Genomic DNA, 20711 nt, shown 5'->3' with positions numbered 1-20711 from the left:
TTTTTTTATTAGATTAGTGTAAGAAGAAAACAGGGAAGAAGTGACTTCTAGTGAATTTGTATTCCCCTCCCATACACTTATTTGTTTTGTTTAATGAATATATTGTTTAATTTGTGGTTTTTCACTGGAGATAGATGGGATAAATCATTCACCAGCCATATAGTAGCAATTCAGTTCAAAATGATATAAATATAAAGCCAGGACATATATCTCTTTGTGCACTTGATGGAGAGGCTTCTCAGCAATGGAGTTCTTACAAATCTTTGCTTTAATTTCAACTTTCCCAATTATTCACTCAGCTCAATCATTGGTGCAGCTGAAAAACAATGGCTATGAAGACATTGTTATTGCAATTAATCCAAATATACCCGAAGACATTCAGATAATAGAAAAAATCAAAGTAAGTTGGGGATGTCTTTTATTAATTTCAAACTATTAATTTAAGTGGATTGCATGGGATAATCAGAAGTACCTATTAACATGGAGTTGGCACCAGACATGGATGTCCACTAACCATCGCCTGGAATAGGTTTCCAGTTTGGTTCTCAATACCAATCTAATGATGAAGAGTTATCGGAAAAGCGAAATGTCTGCAATTTTCTGCAAACCCATGTTATCAGTTATAAACTATAATGTTATCACATATTTGTTGTACTTGTGATGTGTCTATATTTTTTTTATTCCAGGGCATGGTAACAGATGCTTCTACTTACATGCTAGAAGCTACTAAAAACAGAGTTTTCATTAAGAGTGTCAGCATTTTGATTCCAAATAATTGGTCGATCAACAGCATGTATGGAAGACCAAAATCAGAGTCATATGATAAGGTAAGAAGTCATTGCAGGTTCAGCTGTTTTCCTGATGATGGCTGTTATACATTTCAGTGTAAAGATCCACCTTGTTCTTCTAAGCGCCCTATTTCACATAGGAACATTCACTCTGGCATGTTGTTCAACCTGTGAAAAAATATATATCTAATCTGCTTTGGTCAGAAGAAATGGCCTACTGTGACTGGTGAATTGAGTTTACGTGGGACTCTCTAATTTGGTAACATGTCTTTCAATAATGCACACTAACCCCTGAGACAGCAATAAATTCTAAAACACATAATTGGAATTACCAAAATTCACTACCATGTGTTCCTGTTGTCCGAGAGACTATTAGAAATATTTTTATAATAATATTTTTACTTACATTGATGGATTTTATATTTTAGGCTGATATTATCATTGCTAATCCTTTTGTGAGAGGAGATGATCCTTACACTTTGCAATATGGAGGCTGTGGTGAAATGGGACGGTACATTCACCTTACTCCTAACTTCTTACTGAATGACTCACTGATTAATATATATGGACCAAGAGGTAAAGCAAAAAATACACAAACAGTGCGTAATCTGTAACTCATAAATGTAAATGTTTTACATCTTTCTGCATTCAATACAATGCATAACAGCAGCTCGTCAATTAACATATTAAACAAACTATACAGTAAATGCATTACTTTATATTGTTTAGGCTGGAATTAGATTAAAAAAAATTGCTCTAAACTAAGATACTTTGCAATAAAAATTGTCGTACAATATTCTACCTTGATAAGCAAATAGTCCTAACATCCAATATACATTGACTAAAGGCTCCATCTTCTCTTGGGCCAATATAGCTATATCACTTGTTCTCTTAATTACATGTATAACTATAGATATTTATATTATTCCTTTTGTACTTTTCCAACAGAAAAAGTTTTTGTCCATGAATGGGCTCAATACCGATGGGGTGTTTTTGATGAATACAGCGATGATCAACCTTACTACCTTTCTGCAAGCGGTGACATTGAGTCAACAAGGTATAATTATAGAATCATATACAATTACAAATAAATATGACTATACTATTATCAGTGTCAGTGTCTGAGTATATAACACCGGATAACACATAGGTAGTGGGTTACAAAAGTAAAATTATTAAAAATATATATGAATTTATTTATATTATATATAACACACATGTATTCTATTTATTTATTTTAGGTGTTCTTTAAGTATGACTGGTGTGAATAGGGAGAATCGGTGTGACAGCACGCAATGTAGCCTCCAAGAATGTAAAATAGACCCAAACACTGGCCTTTATGTTGGGAAATGTATGTTTTATCCAGATATGTTCCAGGCAGCTGAAGAATCTATTATGTACGGGGTATTGCCAATAACTGTGAGTATTACTATGATAGTAAACTATTTAAGTAGCAGTTCTTTTTTTCTTTTGCTTTCTGTGTTGGTTAATGTGGACAGAGTGCAGTGGTGACGTCACAAGCAGAAGATGTTGTGATGCTACATCATGGTGTACATTTTAAAAACGGAGGTGAAATGGGTTCTAGTGCATTACGTAGCTGCCCCCAAAAATGAAAACTTTGTTAAGTATGATAGAACAAAGGTAACACAAGTAAAATTACATGGATTTATCTAAATTGTAATCTGCTTTTAGAAACTTTAAAAATAAATACACGTGATATGATATAATTAAAATATTGTAATTGTAAATAAGGATTGTAAGATAATAAATAAGGTTTAGTATGCTAAAGTGCATTCCTTAATACTGAGAAAAGTCCAGTATTTAGCAGTTCATTCTTAGCTCATCTCAGTTTTACAACTCATGAGAATTACAGTGACAGCTTTAAGCCACAAAGGGTCAATGTGGTCGATGGTAAAATATGCAAAATAACTACAGCATTTGATGTAAACACAGACTATATTTTACTTATGGGTTTATGGTAGTTTTACAAAGCAGAGTTGCAAGATTCATAGTTATTTAAACAGTATTTGGTAAATACAACAAAATACATAATTTGTTTTAGCTCATCATTATTACTTACCCTATCTATTGTACTTGGAACTCCATAATCCATTGATCCATTCACTTAAGGATGACCACATTCAACTATTTTTCCAGGACTCATATACTGACCTTTACAGGTACAATTCTGCCCTGTGTAACAGTAATTGATTCCTTTATGTGAGTTTATACATCCCACATACTGGGGGCAGCACGCGTGTGCCGAGCAGTGATATGTGAAATGTGTCCTGGAAAAATGGCTGAATATGGTCACCCTATCACCTGTTCATCCCATATCAATGTTAATGTCCATTTGTCCTTTATATTGGCCTTTATAACATCATCAGACCTCTCTTCCCTTATTAAAGCTCAAAAGGCTTGGGAACCTAGTGTGTAAGAGTATGGTAATATGTAATGGCATCACACATGGTTTACACTGACATCAGCACACATTACAATGTACCGCCTACAGCTAGATTCCACCCAAGCACACGCACAGCATAAGGTGCCTCTCTGTAGGCTGGGCCCCATACAATAGCCCCCCCCACACACACACACACATACATACAGAGTTTATGTGCAGGTATACACAATAGTTGTGCAAGCTGCAGACTAAGGAACCCTCCAGGTTTGACCTGGAGTCTCAGAGTGACACCCCAGTTACCCGGGTCTCTGGGTAAGTTCATTATTTCTCTGTGCAGGGGAGTGGAGTCCCCTTGCATAATTATTTATATGTACAGTATGTGTCTATGGTAAGACTGATAAGATTGGTGGGATTGTTGATGGTGGGTGTTGGCTCTAGGCTCATTCCCTATATCCTATATGATCCTTGCAATAGAACCACCCCACCGACTATAAAGGATTTTAAATCTTGTAATTATTTGTTATAACCATCGTGTTCCATTTAGATGAAAGCTTTCTGTGATCATACTAACCACAATACAGAAGCGCCAAACAAACAGAACAAATTTTGTAATTACCAAAGTACGTGGGATGTCATCATGAAATCTCCTGATATGGTTTCCGCTTCTCCGTTAACAAACACCAACATTCCACCTCCTGTGATCTCGTTGCTGCAGTATAAAGACAGAGTGGTCAGTTTAGTGCTTGACGTTTCGGGAAGTATGAGCGGTGTAAGTTTTCTTTATTATTTATATTGCCGTATTAAATAAAATGTACAAACTCTGGTAACATTTTTGAGATGGTCAGTCATTGACAGGCCCTGCAGTTTATAAATAAACCAATGCTTTTGGTTAGAAGTATATCGTTGAGTGTAATTTTGTTCCCTTTTTCTGAGCCAGTAAGGTAATACAACTTTTCGTAAGGTGTTTAAAGTTCTTATCTCTTTACTGTGCAACTTTAGGGAGGGCAGCACAGGCCATCTGACAAATAAAGCACATGTACATTGGCTGAAAGCACCTCTACCAATTCTATAGTATGCGGCACAGGCTGAAAGCACGTGACCACATGCGATGAGAGTCAAAGTAGAGAGTAAAATTAGAGTAGCGTGTGGGCATGTGTATCCAACCGGTAGTCATATGTACATCATTTATTAACTACCAGCCTTAAAGGTCCAAGGCTGTTACTTGGCATTCCATAGTATAATCTTGTTGAGGAGCATGTATAAATCTCTAGCTGGTTACAGACACTGGTGTCCTTCAACTGTAAATCTTACCAAGCTACCCAGGATACATTGTGTACATTTTCTCTACTTGGTTTACAAACTCCAAAGAATGTTAAAGACTGGCCTTTTAACCCTCTAAGCTACCATGCACCAATTCTGCTGAAAACAGCACATCCAAGGACTGTCCAATTCTATCTTAACCTTTAATGCATTTACTGCAAAGAGCTTTTTTGAGAATGTGGTTATTATTACCTTTAATTGATTACGCACCAAGAAATTACGTGGCACAGTACAATTTAAATAGGGTGGTTCCAAGGAGAACTTTATGTCTTGGTCTATTAATGGGCATAAGCAAGCTACCAAACAGGGGATTTGCCATTTTAATATGATGATGACTGATGTATCTAAAGCATGAATGTGGCACAGCTTGTGTACTCATTTCATTGTTACATGTTCCCGCAGGCTAATCGGATCAATCGTTTGTATCAAGCATCAGAGGTGTACATAATGCAGATTATAGAAACAGGATCCCATCTTGGAATTGTTATTTTCTCAAGCGGCGCAACTGTAACATCACAACTAGTTAAAATAACTGATAATTCTAAGCGTGAACAACTGAAGGTGCTTCTTCCAACCTCCGCTAGTGGAGGTACTAACATTTGTGCTGGAGTACGCAAAGCATTTGAGGTAAAAAAACAAAAACTGAACTGTTCTATGAAATGTTCAAAGAAAATATGTAAAATAAGATACAGAGGATGGTGCTTATTAACCTTCCTAGCGTTAGTTCTGTGGGAACTTAATTTTAGAAACTTTGCCTGCTACCAGATCACTAGCAGTATCCCTATAACCATTACTGGTCCAAAGATCTTTAATGATATTTCCAACCATAATTACATGAAATTAAATCTTACGTCCTTTTTGTTATGGTGTAAATAATTTAAATACTGTTCTTCACTTCCCATATTTAGAACTGAGAGAAATGAGACTATACATATACCGTAACTGTGATTAGTATCACGTATTCCTTATTGAACTTCTCTGTGAATGTTCTTATGTAGGTAAACAAAGGGCTCGATGGAGTCACAGCTGGAACAGAACTTGTGTTATTAACCGATGGCGAAGATAGTGGAATAAGTAGTTGCTTTTCAGATGTTACAAACAGCGGAGCAATTATTCATACGATTGCTCTTGGTCCTAGTGCAGATAAGGCACTGGAACAATTAGCAGACATGACAGGTGGGTTATTGTGTGGATAAGTAACGCAATTTTTATTTTTATTTTATGTCGGTGATATGGTAAAATAATAAGTTAAGTGGATGTATTTGTATTTATCTAATTTGACTAATTAAACTAACTTTATATTTGACTGGGTAACAAAGACTAAAACCAGGGAGAAGCTATTGGTTAAGGCAACATAGGTTTCTGTAGGGCATTACGAAAATGACTATCCCTCATAGAAAATGTATAATTAAACTAGGTTTGGATGTCAAAATGGGAAATAGGAAATGGTTGAGTGACAGGAGGCAGACGGTTGTAATACCGTCTAGTTACTAGTGGGGTACCACAGGGATTGGTATTGGGACCCGTGGTTTTCTGTAATATTTTATTGGTAATATTAATAATGATAGGGTGTGTCTTTTTTCAGGTAATACAAAGGTCTGCAACAGGGTAGACCTTCTGGGTGGATTAAGTCAAATGGCACATGATTTAAGTAAATTAGAAAAATGGTCGAGAGTGTGGCAGCTGCAGTTTAATGTTGATAAATGTTAAATAATGCACTTGGGACTTAAAGTTCCCAAGGCAGCATATTATATTGGTGGCCCTGTTCTTTCGATGAAAACAGAATAGAGGGATTTAGGTTTAATTATTTTTGATGACTTAAAGGTAAGCAGACAATGCAATAAAGTGTCAGAGAAAGCAAGCAGAGTACAGGTTGTATAGCGAAAGGCATTAGTAGCAAGGAGAGGGAGGTGATTATGCCACTTTACAGATGACTGGTCAGACCGCTACAGTATTGTGTACAGATCTGGAGATCCCATCTCTAGAAGGATTTTGACATTCTGGAGAGAGTTCAGAGGTCTGCTAAAATGGTTAGTGGTTTACAGAATAGAAATTGTCATTAAAGACTAAGGGATCTTGAAATGTATAGCTTGGGGAAAAGAAGAGAGACAGAAGATACAATAAAAATATTAAATATATAAAGGGATTTAACAAAGTACAGGAGGCAAAGCTTATTTTAAAGGATGATTCATAGGCTAAGTCTAGAGTGTCAGAGGCTTAGAGGTAATGTAAATAATTTCTACTTTAAAGAAAGAGTAGTAGATAAACAGTTTCCCAACATGAGTGATGAAGGCGAATACAGTGAGGGAATTTAAACAGGCATTTGATAGACAAAAAGCTATCCTCACTATTGTACCAGACCAAGGACTGCTAGGGGTTTGAACCCCTAACATCAGAAAATGGGTAGACTGGATGGGCTGAATGAATGGTTCTTATCTGCCATCAAATTATATGTTGCTATGTTGACACCTGAAAAATCCTTGGGAGGTATTTTTATTTAGTAGGTTGTAATGATCAAAGCCATTCTATGTGGATTATACTCTTTAAACTCCAGTAGAAGAAAGAGCCCAGTTAATATAGTTGCATGTTGTTATCACACAAATAGAATAGAGGGAGTAGAGTTTCATTCATTTTTTTATATATAGTTGCAAAATTAGCTCAAAAAAATACCTTGATGAACTTTAAATGTTTATTGAATTTTAATTACTATTAATATAGAATATCATATTTAATGTTTTTAATTACGATCCATAAGAAAGCTTGATTGATACAATAATCCCCTGCAAGAAGAGTCCTTTTAATTCAAGAAGATCTTAAGACCTGAACATTAAAAACTGCTGTTTTCTTGTCTGGTTGTTTCTTTAGGTGGTTTAAAACTATACGCATCAGATAAACTGGACGCAAATGGTTTAATTGATTCTTTTGGTGGCATTGTATCTAACAGTGGCAATCAAGCAGAGCAATCTATTCAGGTATGTATTGTGAAATAGTATTTAACATTGTTAATGGGATGCCATCAGGACAGTCGCTGGGTTTTTTTGTTTGTTTGTTTTATTGTGGATTTTCTAAGGTATAGGGTTAGTTTTATGGATAAAAAATACAAATAAAAAAAATATATATTTTCGTACTTTAACCCTTACCATATTGCTATGACTAGTGCCTTTTCTGCATTGCTTTTTGTTTTCTCTGTTTATTACTATATGTTTCATAATTATTATTGGTCAAATATGTAATTAAGAAAGCACCTTAAATTATTTAAAGTCCTCCGTTAATATGCATTTTTTTTTTTGGAAGTTCCCTGTGTGAAGTTGGGGGTTGAGTTACCGATTTATCCTTTTCAGTGAAAAATAAAGCAGTGCATTGCTCACTCCCAAGTAATAGAAAGGGTTAACCAAAGCATGCATTTTCTTGCACCATCCTGTATATTACATGAAAAAAAAAATTAAAAATAAATAAATAAATAAATGTATAATTTATATGGGTGCATTAAATAATAATAAAGCAAGGATTCCTCACCGAACAAAGTTCAAACTCACGGTGAAACCTGTCATTTTAGGATGAAATGGGTCCAAAACCATGGGTACGAAAAGTTTCAGGAATAATATTTGTTTAAAACGTGATTTTGATGCAAAGCTGGGAAAATGTTCTGATCATTGCAGCAACTAATGGAATATTCCTGCTGATTGGACCATTCCATTGGTCGCTATGGTGATAAAAAACCATTTAAAATTAGGCACCAGAAAACTTTTAAAAAATTTATTTTAATCAGATAAACCCACAGAGGGGAAAAAGCCTATAATATAGAGAGTTTGGAAAATGTTCTTGGCTTAATTTTAACTCTGCCAACTGATACCTACCATATGTATTTCTCACGCTTTTATGCCACTGCGCATGTTTTTCCTTCATCAGTGAACCTGTGATCTGTAAAAATGACTACTAGTGACCTACAATTCTTTTATATTGTTTGTTTTATGACAGATTGAAAGTACCGCAGCAACAGTCAAAAATTCCCAGTGCTTGAATGACTTTGTGGTCATTGATGGTACAGTGGGGAAAAACACGATCTTCTTGGTTACCTGGAATACAGCAATTCCCAAAATTACATTAAAAGATCCAAAGGGGCAAGTTTTCGATAATAACCAGTTTGTACCAGATCAAGTTTCCAAATCTGCTCGTCTCACTATACCAGGCATTGCAGAGGTATTTCATGAGCTTGATGTTCTAAAAGTGATGTAATGTCTTGGCAGGACCTTAATAGCATTTTAAATCACAACATAGCAGTCTAATTGGGCTGGATCAGGCCCAGATTGGCCGACAGCGCCGGAACGGCATATTGGGTGCTGCAGTGTACAGAATGGGGCCATTTCAAAGTGCCAGGGCTGCCATTCCGGCCTTGTACTGTATAAATTCCCTTTTAAAAAGACTGAATATAACTGAAATATTTATTAGGCCTATTCACAAAAGCTGTTCAGGTCATCTCAATCAGGTAGAATTAAGTAACTCATTTGATCACCTACCAAGGAATTCACGGTTCACCTGAACTGCGGCTAACCTGTGGCGAGTTGCTATTAAATGCCACCTTAATGACTAAGGCTTTCTGTAAATGCTTCTGTAGTATCTTCTAACTTATTTATTGCATTTGAGATATAATATATGAAGTTATGGGCCATATCACTGAAGGTCTGATTTTATTAGTGTGTATATTTATGATAGAAATTTAACAGAGGTATAACAGATGCTTTTTTGTTTAAAAAATAAATGATATTAAACATTAGGGATACATAGTTATTTGTGAGTTAAATATAGTTAAATTAATATTTGTAATTACCTCCACCTTCTGATTGGCTGGTCTTTTTGTCATTTGTGACATTGTTTTTAAAACAAATGTAGAATGGGATTTAGCCGTTTACCCAAACCACAATGGGCTTTGTAACAGGTAGGTTACAATTCCACAAGAGTCCTTTCTAGTGCTGACTTGGCTGTTGGCCCCAGATGTCTCCTCCTTCTAGCTGTTCATTAAGGTGGGGTATTGTAATAGCTCTGCAGACCCTAGAGGAGATATGATGGAGGTAACAGTTGGCCCTTAACCCTAGGCCAGACCAACCAAAGATCTAACTCTTTCAGTGAAAAGGTTCCGTGTGCCGTCCTTTTTTTATGCCCCACCAGCCAAAAGGTCCACATTTACTGTTCTTGACTGACATTGCAGAAATTATATATGCCAGCATATATTTAAAACTTGCTCCTGTTAATTGTCATTTGAACTTATTTGTGTTTGCTTTGGTAGTATTGCATTATAATTATTATTTTGATTATTTTAGAAAGGAAGTTGGGAATACAGTTTATGTAACACTTACACAGCGGATCAAGTAATTGGTATAACAGTGAATTCCAGAGCAGCTAATTCAAATGTGCCACCAATTGTTGCCGAGGCCTTCATGAATGTCGATAAGGCCAGTTACCCCAATCCGATGATTGTTTACGCAATCGTAACCCAAGGTCTTTCACCAGTTCTTGGCGCAAATGTAAAAGCTATAATAGAAACTCAAAACGGTATCTCGCATACCTTGGACCTTCTGGACAATGGAGCAGGTACTCACCTCTAACGTAGTAACTACTGCCATCTGCTGCTCACGGTGAAAACACTCTGTTAAAACATTTACTGTTCTCGTCTGTATTTTCCAAAAGTGCAATATCAGAAACATTGAATGAATGCATTATAAGCTATTGATTCATATTGTATCTTCAACTGCTCCTCCTCACTAGGCAGATCCAGATTTATTGAAGCAAGATTAATAATTTAAATGTGGCTTTGAGCATCTTTACTACTGACCCATATGCCCCCATCATTCAGATTAACCTGGTAAACACAAGTTATTGTGTATCTAACTCTTTCACCACGTGTTGCATTTTACAGTTCAGTACTCAATGACTACAAAATAGTTACTGGTGGGATGTTTTGATTATGTTTATGATGGTAACCCATTTAATCGAATTAAAGTAAACAAGGTTGCATTTGAATAATAATAATAATTTCAAATATAGTTGACCTGTAGACCTAAGATCAATACAGGGGGCAATTTGGGGCATAAAGTAGTCTCAATCAATGCTAAGCTGGGTAAGCATGGGGTACTGTTGGCCAGTGACCCACTGGTCACCCTACAAAGCAGTATTCTTTAAACTGGGCCAACTCAGCACTTATTACGTTATAAACGAGTCTGGTTTTAACCTTCAAGATGCACCTTCTTGGAAGGAGACATGTTAGCATCCTGTTCAGGGATTTGTTTTTGCCATCGTCAACTTCAATCATATTGCTTTTTTAACTAAAGCTCTTTAGAACAAGTACACTGAATACCAAGAAAATATTTATTTTTATTATTAAGAATTCTTTTTTTTTTTTTTTTTTTTAAAGGTGCGGATATAATCAAGAATGACGGTATCTATTCCAAGTACTTCACTAATTTTAATGGAAACGGAAGATATAATTTAAAAGTATATATACAAGGCAATGGAAAAAATAGCAAGCTAGCTGTGCCAACAAACGGTGCTCCCTATTCCCCAGGGGTAGTTGTGAATGGTAAGAAGAACTAGTAACTTGCTTGTAGAAAGAACTGCACGAGAATACATAGCAGACTTATTTTTACAGGCGGTCAAAATATATCATCATATAAATCTCTGTATATCTGAATATTTGTGTACGCTATTCCATGAATATTGAATATTACTGAACTTTTAAATAAGAGGGAAATTGCCAACACAAATATGTTAATTTGCCAACATTAGGGAAATTCTACCTTTTTTTCTAGTTTTGATATTTATAACTTTTTCAAATCAGGTTTTAAAAACACAACTGTAGCTTTCACAGCTGCATAAAGGATTTGCAAAAACAAAAGGTTGAATTGTTAAAGGGACACCAAATGCACTTTAATGCATATGATACCTAGATGACCCCTTTCATTTTCTATGGTGTCCTCCTTGAAAATACATGGGAGGTTTTGCAAAATTACCAACCATATGTATTTGCCCACTTCCCCCCACTATTTTATATAGTACTTTTATATGCATTCTTCTTTACTGGAGCTGCCGGGGACAGTAAACTACCCTTTAACTCATTGGTGATTTCATGCTTTATTGAATATTTGACAATTACGGTATATTCTACATTACAAATAACAAGCAACATAAAGATAACAATTTTTCGTTAAAATTAACAAGTATGTGTTCGATCCAAGTTTGTTTATTTTTTGACCTAAGCTCACACAGATGTGTTCTCTCCTATAGGTAAAATAATACCTAACCCACCCAGACCAATTCCCAATCTTCAAGATCTGGCACTGGAAGACTTCAGAAGGACAGCATCCGGTGGTGCATTCACAGTCACGAACGTGCCTTCAGGTTCCCTACCAGATGTCTTTAAACCTGGAAGAATTACTGACTTGGATGCAACTGTTGAGGGTAACCAAGTTACGTTGTCTTGGACAGCAACTGGTGATGATATGGACGATGGAACAGGTAAAATATATTGTTTTTAGAAATTCCTACATTTATGATGTCATATATGCAATACAGCTAAAGGAGAGTACGGTAATTATTAATATAATCATTTAATTTACATGAGCTTTTCATATTGCATGGGGTATAATTCAAATTGTCAAGCCAATAATAAGGTAATGTGTCCTGCTAGTAAATCTTCTAGTCTAAGTCATAAGAGATAAACATCTACGTATTTTTATTGGCATTGGTTTTTCAATGTATACTACTTTCGTTTCACTGTTTCTTGTGCTTCTTGTGCCACAATTTTCAGCTGCAAGATACGAGTTAAGGTTGAGTCCTGACCCCCAGGAGCTGTTAACCAACTTTTCCATGGCATCTGCTGTAAACATCTCTAGTTTGACGCCACAACCAGCTGGATCCGAAGAAATATTCACGTTCACACTGGAGGACATTGCTGTTACAAATGGCACCGTTATTTATTTTGCTTTAATTGCTTTTGACGAAGCGGATCAAAAGTCAGACCTCTCTAACTTGGGTAGAGCAGTGCAGTTTGTGCCTCCACCTCCTACTCCAACACCAGTACCCACTACCACCAGTGATATCTCTGCTATTGATGGATATTTCAGCTGCCTCAGATATTGTTGGAATAACTGGAATCCAGATTGCAAGAGAAAGAAATCTAAGAAAAACCTGTGAACCAGTTTAATGTCATCACTTCCTTGTGTGCGTGGCTGGGTAACTAGTGATTAATCAGGTTTGGGCAAATTTTGTGTATATCATATATAATATATATATATATATGAGACATACATAAATAAAACATCAAATCTGAGTGAATTAATAAATATATTTTCTGGATTATTGCTTATACGTAGAGTAAAATGTGTGTATTTACAGAGAAATACACAAACATTTACATCACGCTTAATTAATAAAAGTAGTTGTTTCAAATGTGCGTAGCTCTTAATGAGATTTAGCTAATGTCCAGATACCTTATGTCACATATCTTAATCTCGCCACCTACATATGACGTACGTTTCCTTTTTAGAACCTTATTTTGGGGATTACACTGTTTGAGGTGGTACATAAAAATCCAGGACTGTTGGTGGTCCTTAAATTATTGCTTTCAGAATCCACTGCACCCAAACCAAAGCTTACTACTTAAAATTGTTGTACAAATATCATCAGCTTGTGCACATGCTACAATAATAAATACTATTTTAGCAGTATTCTTCCTTACTGAGGTGTAAAACCGACAAGTGGCCCACAAGTGTAAATGTAGAAACAAAAAGTCAACAGGCAAAAAGCTTAAAGGGACAGTTTACAATTCCACAAATCCTCAACAAAAAGAATGCATATACCGTATTGGCCCGAATATAGGCCGCACTTTCCCCCCCACTTTAAGTCTTTAAAGTGGGGGTGCGGCCTATATTCGGGGTCTAGCGCCCGACGCCCGGGACTTTCTTTAAAAAAAGCACCAAACTTTTAGGGTGGGGCCTATATAAGGGGGCGGCCTATATCCGAGCCAATATGGTAATAGTAAGATTTGTAAGCACTGTAATATGCATTTTTACCCATAGGAAAAGTAACTTGTCTTTGGGAGAAGCTGCAGCTTCAGAGTTCAGTTGAACACTGTAACGGGTTCACCAAGAGAGCTGTAGTAACTCCCAGAGATCACCCAGATGTATCCTCCTGTTGTCCCCGGAATCACTTCCAGCACCAGTCAGCATGCACACCTTGGAACCCTGCTATGTGTACCCAATAAGTAGACACAACTACCTTGAACTGAGTACAGCAGGAATGAACAGTTTATTGACGTAAAACATAGACTGATATATCCACAGAACCGCATTAACATAAATTAACAGATACATGTATACAACCCAATTTTTAATCCCCAGGCAGCAATCCTATTGATGGGATTAATTAAACAATGGAGTTCCTGCCCGTGCTATCTTTGTTTGACAGCCAGGCTGGAGCGATCTCTAAGTACCTTGGGGCCCTGTATGACAGATCATTCTGTCACAAACACACTCTGCGAGACAAGTAGCTCTGAGAGTGGAAAAAGAGGGCAAATGAAAAGAGGGGAAAAAGGTACTGCTGAATGCCTCAATGCAGGCCTGGACATCTAGTACACGGAAAAAAGGTCAGGTGGACTTCTAGTAGTGGTTTAATTTTAGTTAAAATGATGCAAGATCATTAAATATTTTATTACTTCCCTAAAAAACAATGCCAAGGTACCACAACTCAGACCCAAATCTATAAATGATAAATGCTGCATTTGGAATCTTTCCATTCTTTGTAAAAGTTTCGCCCTCTAGTGGTTTCTCACAGCAGTAGCACTAGTTCTACTTACAATTTTATTGGTACTGAGAATTTTGTTTAAGTGGCCTGCCCTGAGTGAAGACTTACCATAGGTCCTGTTATTGGTTGGACTCATCTCATGCCCTATTCATGTTTTTTCCCCCCTTTTGGTAACGTCTTGAGGCTTTCTCTAAGCGTAAAAATTAGTTTTTTGAAGACGTGTTTGTCTTGAGTAGTGGCCGGTGCCTTCTTGCTGCCATCACCCTCTTGTCAGTAGTGCCCCTCCTTGAGGGAGTACCTAGAAGACCCAGCACTCCCATGGTCTTGGCTAAGGAAAGAAGGAAGGGGCTGTATAACCCTCCTATTGGGAGTACAGGCCCAGACGATTGAGGACTTGATATCTACTGTGGTCCTATCACCTAGTCCACATTTTTGAGCAACAAAGACAGGTACTAACAGTGGTATTGCAATAGTATCGACACGAGTGTGTGTGTCAGGGGACACATTTGGAAAGGGATAAAACAAAAAAGTCTTTGGACCAGGAGAATGAGGGCTGAGGATTAGTCCCCCTCAGGAATGTTGATGATAAAGTAGCCGTTGAGCAAGCCGAGGATCAACCTTAGAAAGTGACCTGTCCCTGGCTCAGCAAGCCACAAAGTAGAGGACTGCATTGGGAGGCGGGTCCCGCGTACCTGCGGGTCCCGCTAATCCCGCGCAGTCCCGCAAGGCATGCCTTCTCGCTGCTCCCTCCCAGCGTCACTTTCTTGTTCTGCCCAGACTTCTGCTGGGGCTTCTATGATGGGGGAGAGTGGCACACCAGGGGGCATAGTGGCATATTGGGGGCACAGTGGGTTATCTGGAGATATATGCATAACTGGGGGCATAGTGTCATATCAATGGTTGGAGTGGCATATCATGGGCACAGTGGCATATAAGTGTCTATAAGGCATAACTGGGGGCACAGTGGCATATCAGGGGGTATGTGGCATATCCTGGGCACAGTGGCATATAAGGGTCTATAAGGCACACCAGTGGGCTATAGGGCTCTCCAGGGGGGACAGCACAGTGGCATATGTGGAGATATAAGGCATAACTGGGGGCACAGTGGCATATTAGGGGTTGGAGTGGCATATAAGTGTCTATAAGGCATAACTGGGGGCACAGTGGCGTATCAGGTGTTGGAGTGGCATATCAGGGGGTACATGGCATATCATGGGCACAGTGGCATATCTGGGGGTATAAGGCAAATCTAGGGGGCAGAGTGGCATATAGGGGGATATAAGGCATATCTGGAGTAGAAAGTGGCAGATGGGGAAATATAAGGCATATCTGGGGGGCAGAGTGGCAAGCCTGGGGTCAGATATGCATAACTGGGGGGCAGGTTGGCAAATAAGAAAAATAAAAACAATAAATAAATTTTTCTCAATTATACTTTTTATTAAATACGAAAACATAGTTTCCTTATCAATTAATATTTACTAGTAAAACTTTTTTTTAGGTATTAAAACCTAGTTTGAGCTGGCGGGATAGGACATGTAGGTTGCGGGAGCGGGCGGGATTGGACAAAAAAAAAAAAAAAAAAAATCAGCGGGAGCGGGCGGGATTGGACAAAAAAATCATCGGGAGCGGGATTAAAAAAGCAGTCCCGCGCAGGGCTCTACCACAAAGCATCCTTATCAAACAACACCCAGGCTCCAGTCCTTAACGACACCTTCCATGTGAGCGCCTGAAAGTCCATTCAAAATAGAGTGGTAGTATCTTACCATTTCACTTTCACACAATATGTTTTGAATAAGACTGGATTGTGTACATTAAGTATATTTCCCACAAAATGTGGTTCAAGTTTCAATTGTATTGTTTTTCATTTTCTATCACTGAACTGCAGCTGCCACATTCATTCTTCTACTTTACTTATGGACGGTGTTCAATTACAAGCTCCTAAATGGAGTATGCATAATAAGAGTGCAGTTAACCTAGTAGAATAAACACTACTGAAGACCAACGAGATGGAAATGCAGCCAAATATAAGCACAACACTGTTGTTCAATTGCAACAAATGATTTATTCAACAAAAAATCTCAACATCAGAGAGACCATTGAAATGCAAGAAACAAATTGAATATACCATTCATACGCTTTAGTCTAAAGTTTAGCACCCTATTACCAATGCATGATAATCTTTGGCAAAAACACAATATTGGATTAACTGTGCATAGGCTTTGGTCAGAAAGGCACTCTGAGGAGAACATGTTCTGAGGGTTAGAACTTTACTATTTTTGTAGTAACACACAAGATGACATGTGACTGATATATCGGTGTTTATACAGAGATCACGTTAAAATTATTTGTTCAACTGTACGCACACTGTTCCAACACACATAACTGAAGTTCTAAGGACCAGAGGATTACATATGATTTCAGCCCAAAACATTAAGTGCTTTAACCCTTTTACCAAAAATATAGCAAAATGTAACAGTACAGAAATAAACATAAAAAAAAACAAAAAAACGCCCCATCTTAAATGTATGGAGAAATTAAGCAGACAAAGTGAGAAAGTGTATTGCGTCTACGCTCTGTTGCTTCAACTTTTCCTACAGATCAGGGCAATTAAGTTTAGATTTAATTGGACTAATTCACGTGTAAAGATCAGCCAAATTTTTTATCCCTCTTTACCCATACCAGTTGGAAGAATCGGCGTGGAACTTCTTATTTTGGTTGTGCAGTATATCTCAAGTACTTCTTGCCAGAAGGCAGTTCTTTGGTGAACACTCCACAAGCGAACAATTTACTAGCTTCTGCCTCAGGGACATTTGGTGGCACCATAACTCTGTCACCAGGCTAGAGAACAAAGTGATAGTTTTAGGCAAAAGCAGTATCAAAATAACTTTAGGGGGGAAAAAAAGTCTGCCATTACCTTCCAGTCCACGGGAGTTGCAACGTTGTGTGTTGCCGTCAACTGAAGGGAATCCACAACCCTTAAGATTTCATCAAAATTCCTTCCAGTGGTGGCTGGGTACAGGATAGAGAGCTTCATTTTCTTATCAGGCCCAATTATAAATACCTATAGCAATAATGAAAGTCCTTTTTAAAAAGCCAGTTACGCAAAATAAGAAATTAACGTAATAAAGGGCATTAATTATACACACACCCAGCATATAGTTCAGCACTATATTAAAAAAGCAATGTTAACCTATATAACGCTGCCAACAGACATTCAGAATTCTTTTAAGTCGAATTGTGGACATGCTTGTTTTTGAAATCAAACACAGGTACTTGAACCCGATTCGTGATGTAAAACATTTATACTAAAAGGCGTTCAGTCACAAGATTGCTTTGGCCTTGACGGCTCTGTTAAAGCAAGTTTAGTAGCGTTGTAAATTATATTTTGAACTGCGTGACTGTCAGCAATAAAAAGTGTATAAAAATCATCTGACAAAGAAAACATCTATAACAAACAAATAATAGTAATTGCAGGCATAGTTATCTATGCTGTCCTGATACTTACACACCGGGCAGTTACCGGCATCCCTTCATTGTCCTTCTCATCTGGATCCAGCATACCCAACTTCACAGCCAGATCCCGTTTGGGATCCGCAATAATAGGAAACGGCAGAGTCTCCGTGGGTTCGTCGCAATTATAAGAATTTATGTCCTACGGGAAAGATGAAAGGTTTCTTGACATATAGTAGCCAATGTTAACATCTATTTTGATCCATCCCCAATATCTTCATTCCTTAACCTTCAAACCCCCCTTTTCTCAGTTATATAGTTCACCAGGCACGGTTATGTATCCGACTCAATATTCTTCTCCAAGCTTTCCCAGCCTAGCACAGGGTTTCATAGCCGTCTTTGGACATTGACATTGGGATATATGCGGCCCTGCTATGGGTTTGATTTTGCATTCTTCATTGTTAGAGATGTGGCCAGTGTAAAAAGACAAAACGTGTATATGGGAATCTACATACAGAATCCTACCCCAGGTATTCACCTTGCTCCAGCCAAGATGGTCTGGCACAGAGTCTATGGACAATGCAATCATTCGCACATTGCGTTTCTTGAACTCCGGTGCCATTTTTACTGCACGTCCCAGTTCTGTGGTACAGACAGGGGTATAATCTCGTGGATGAGAGAAAAGGACACCCCACCTTCAAACAAAAATAACGTGACATTAAGCTATACTTTTCTTGAGGAAAAATAATTCTTATACTATAAATAAAACATACATATGGTACGGGCCATATAAAATATTGAGATCAAGGTTTCCAATTGAGAACACGCTCTAATTATGAAAGTTATTGCATTATGCTAAATATACTTCTACAACACTTTCAAAATAAAAATACAATTAAAGGGTACACAGTTTTATGATAAAATAAATATAAGTGAATCTTGTATTCTAGCCAATACAACCAGGCACAGACCACAATATAAAACCCTTTCTCTAAATTGCTGGTCATCTGTTCCAGTGGAGCCCTGACCCAGAAACTACTAGTTAATATGTGACCATTTAACCTGGAAACATGTTAGCCGTTTTGCAAATAGAGGAGCCGTCATAATGGTCTGCGCAAACCCTAATCATGTGGTTGGCGTTAAGGGATAATATTGTATATATAACATCACTATTAGCACGATTACCTTTTATTTATATACAGCGATGAATTTACACGGCGCTTCTTACAGTAAATCCATTCAGGGTACGAAAAACCTACAACTGGCAGACTAAGAATGTAGATGGGCTATCAAAATCTAGGTTCCTAAAGGGTTAATAAAGTGATTCCTATGGACTGTAAGCTTCTGAGCAGGACACTGCGAAGGCATTTACTATAAGTGCTGCATAAATTGCGATGCCAGTAACAGAAAATAAGAAATGTAGTGAGGCTGAAAGCTGGAGCTCATACAGCTCTCCTTTACGTTTACACCACACATGGAGTCCCGTATATATCCGCCGATGGTTTCCCCCCACATGAAACCAATTGCTTACGCAATTTCCACAGTCCTATCCTGCAGCAATACGTATTCGAACGTTACTATCGAGACGTTAGGTTGGAGAGAAAAAAAAAACTACACTAAGGAAACGCAGCACACGTGGCCTTCATTGTGAGAGATTTCTAAGAATTACTTGAAATCTTGAAAGAGGTATCTCTGGGCACAGAATACAGGGCTGTATAGAGTAACAGATTAGTATTTCTTATTCCGTGCCAATAAAACACCCTTTAGCGGCAGACCTGGAGGCGGCCATTGTTGTTTGGCATGTGCCCTTCCCTGCTCAAACATCACACTGAGCTGATTCTTTATGGCAATACTATATACTATATTATACTATATAATAAACTTTCATTAGGCACAACGTCCATCCTGGAATTAGGACTGAGCCATTCTATTGTTTACACAACAACAGTATGAGTCAGGGATCTAGAAAACACTATGCAAAAAAATAATAAAATATATATAAATGCAAAAACAAGAGCTGCCCTGGTACTTTAAGGCTGGCAGCCACCGCCTAATGACATCCATAACAAAAATGATGGGATTTCCCCTTGGGGAAAAAAAAGAAAAAAAAAGTTTAAAAACACAAGATCTGTTAAAATAAAAATCTTAATTATTTTTACACAACGCCAGAGCTGGTGATAGAATTAATGACTAGAAATAATAAGACAGCATTCAGTAATGAGACTTGTCAGGACTGCACTGACTGAAGGAGGAGGAGGTGGAGGTCAAGGACCAATTACAAATGTCAAAGCAACATGGCTGCTGCACACCACTTTGGCACAGTAATAGTTAATATGCGATTCTTGTTTAAATGTTTTTTAAAATAAATAAATGGAAAGCTGTAAAGGGTTGATAATGACACGAGCAGGCGATCACGACCTAGCGCGACAGGCCACGCAGCGATAAGTGACAGGCTCCCCCGCTATATACTCACGAGTCACCCAGGAAGTCGTGGAAGTTGATTTTGCCGATCGTGGTATCGGCCTCGAAGTTCGGGAACACCTCACCGAGCAGAATCCCGGGCATGGCGGCGGCGGAGCGGGGCTGTGGAGTGAGAGCCTGCAGATCAAGTTAAAGGGAGACGATAAAAGGGCGGGGCATAGATAATAAAACGTATTGCTAGAAGTGGGCGTGGCCTGCTGCTGGCTGGCTGCTGCCTGGGAGTGATCGGATTGAGTAAGCGAATTTCACGTCCGTCACGCCAGTGTTTTCTTCCGTGACGAGCTATCAAGACTGTGGTATTAAAGGGCACAGAGTAAAAATGCGTCATTGGCAAAATCCGCACAATCATGCCGTATGATTCACGCTCCGACATCCCTACATTTTACAGCGGATCGCTTCATTCACTATGCTTGCTGTCATTTAGCCGCCGATACCCCAGTGCGCGGCTACCTACTGCTCAATGCATGGCAACC

General features: G+C 38.0%; 2 protein-coding genes across 2 annotated transcripts; one reads left to right on the top strand and one right to left on the bottom strand.

Moving 5' to 3' along the window:
• Positions 1–222: 222 nt before the first annotated feature.
• On the top strand, positions 223–12711 carry LOC128500933 (calcium-activated chloride channel regulator 1-like). Its single transcript, XM_053470307.1, has 14 exons — positions 223–400; positions 687–827; positions 1217–1364; positions 1737–1845; positions 2030–2207; positions 3737–3961; positions 4915–5139; positions 5511–5688; positions 7378–7484; positions 8491–8712; positions 9831–10101; positions 10922–11086; positions 11791–12021; positions 12314–12711. Exons 1-14 carry the CDS (start codon positions 245–247, stop codon positions 12697–12699), a joined length of 2742 nt encoding a protein of 913 aa, XP_053326282.1. The 5' UTR covers positions 223–244; the 3' UTR covers positions 12700–12711.
• Positions 12712–16346: 3635 nt separating this feature from the next.
• LOC128500211 (peroxiredoxin-6-like) lies at positions 16347–20605 on the bottom strand. Its single transcript, XM_053469288.1, has 5 exons — positions 20231–20605; positions 18296–18452; positions 17813–17959; positions 17222–17368; positions 16347–17145 (listed from the first exon to the last, which is right to left on the bottom strand). The coding sequence occupies exons 1-5, from the start codon at positions 20320–20322 to the stop codon at positions 17014–17016; spliced, it is 675 nt and encodes a 224-aa protein (XP_053325263.1). The 5' UTR covers positions 20323–20605; the 3' UTR covers positions 16347–17013.
• Between the last annotated feature and the right edge of the window lie 106 nt (positions 20606–20711).

This window comes from Spea bombifrons, chromosome 6 (genome assembly GCF_027358695.1).
Source record: "Spea bombifrons isolate aSpeBom1 chromosome 6, aSpeBom1.2.pri, whole genome shotgun sequence".
In the NCBI taxonomy this organism is placed as follows: domain Eukaryota; kingdom Metazoa; phylum Chordata; class Amphibia; order Anura; family Pelobatidae; genus Spea; species Spea bombifrons.
Note: the sequence above shows the minus strand (reverse complement) of the source record. Positions and strands in the feature narration are given on the sequence as shown.

Coding starts and splice junctions, on each gene's coding strand:
- LOC128500933 (XM_053470307.1), top strand. CDS start 245: ATGGAGTTCTTACAAATCTTTGCTTTAATTTCAACTTTCCCAATTATT. Junction 1,365..1,736: donor TAATATATATGGACCAAGAG/GTAAAGCAAAAA, acceptor CTTTTCCAACAG/AAAAAGTTTTTGTCCATGAA. Junction 5,140..5,510: donor GAGTACGCAAAGCATTTGAG/GTAAAAAAACAA, acceptor GTTCTTATGTAG/GTAAACAAAGGGCTCGATGG.
- LOC128500211 (XM_053469288.1), bottom strand. CDS start 20,322: ATGCCCGGGATTCTGCTCGGTGAGGTGTTCCCGAACTTCGAGGCCGAT. Junction 17,369..17,812: donor TGCCGGTAACTGCCCGGTGT/GTAAGTATCAGG, acceptor TTATTGCTATAG/GTATTTATAATTGGGCCTGA. Junction 17,146..17,221: donor CAACTCCCGTGGACTGGAAG/GTAATGGCAGAC, acceptor TTTGTTCTCTAG/CCTGGTGACAGAGTTATGGT.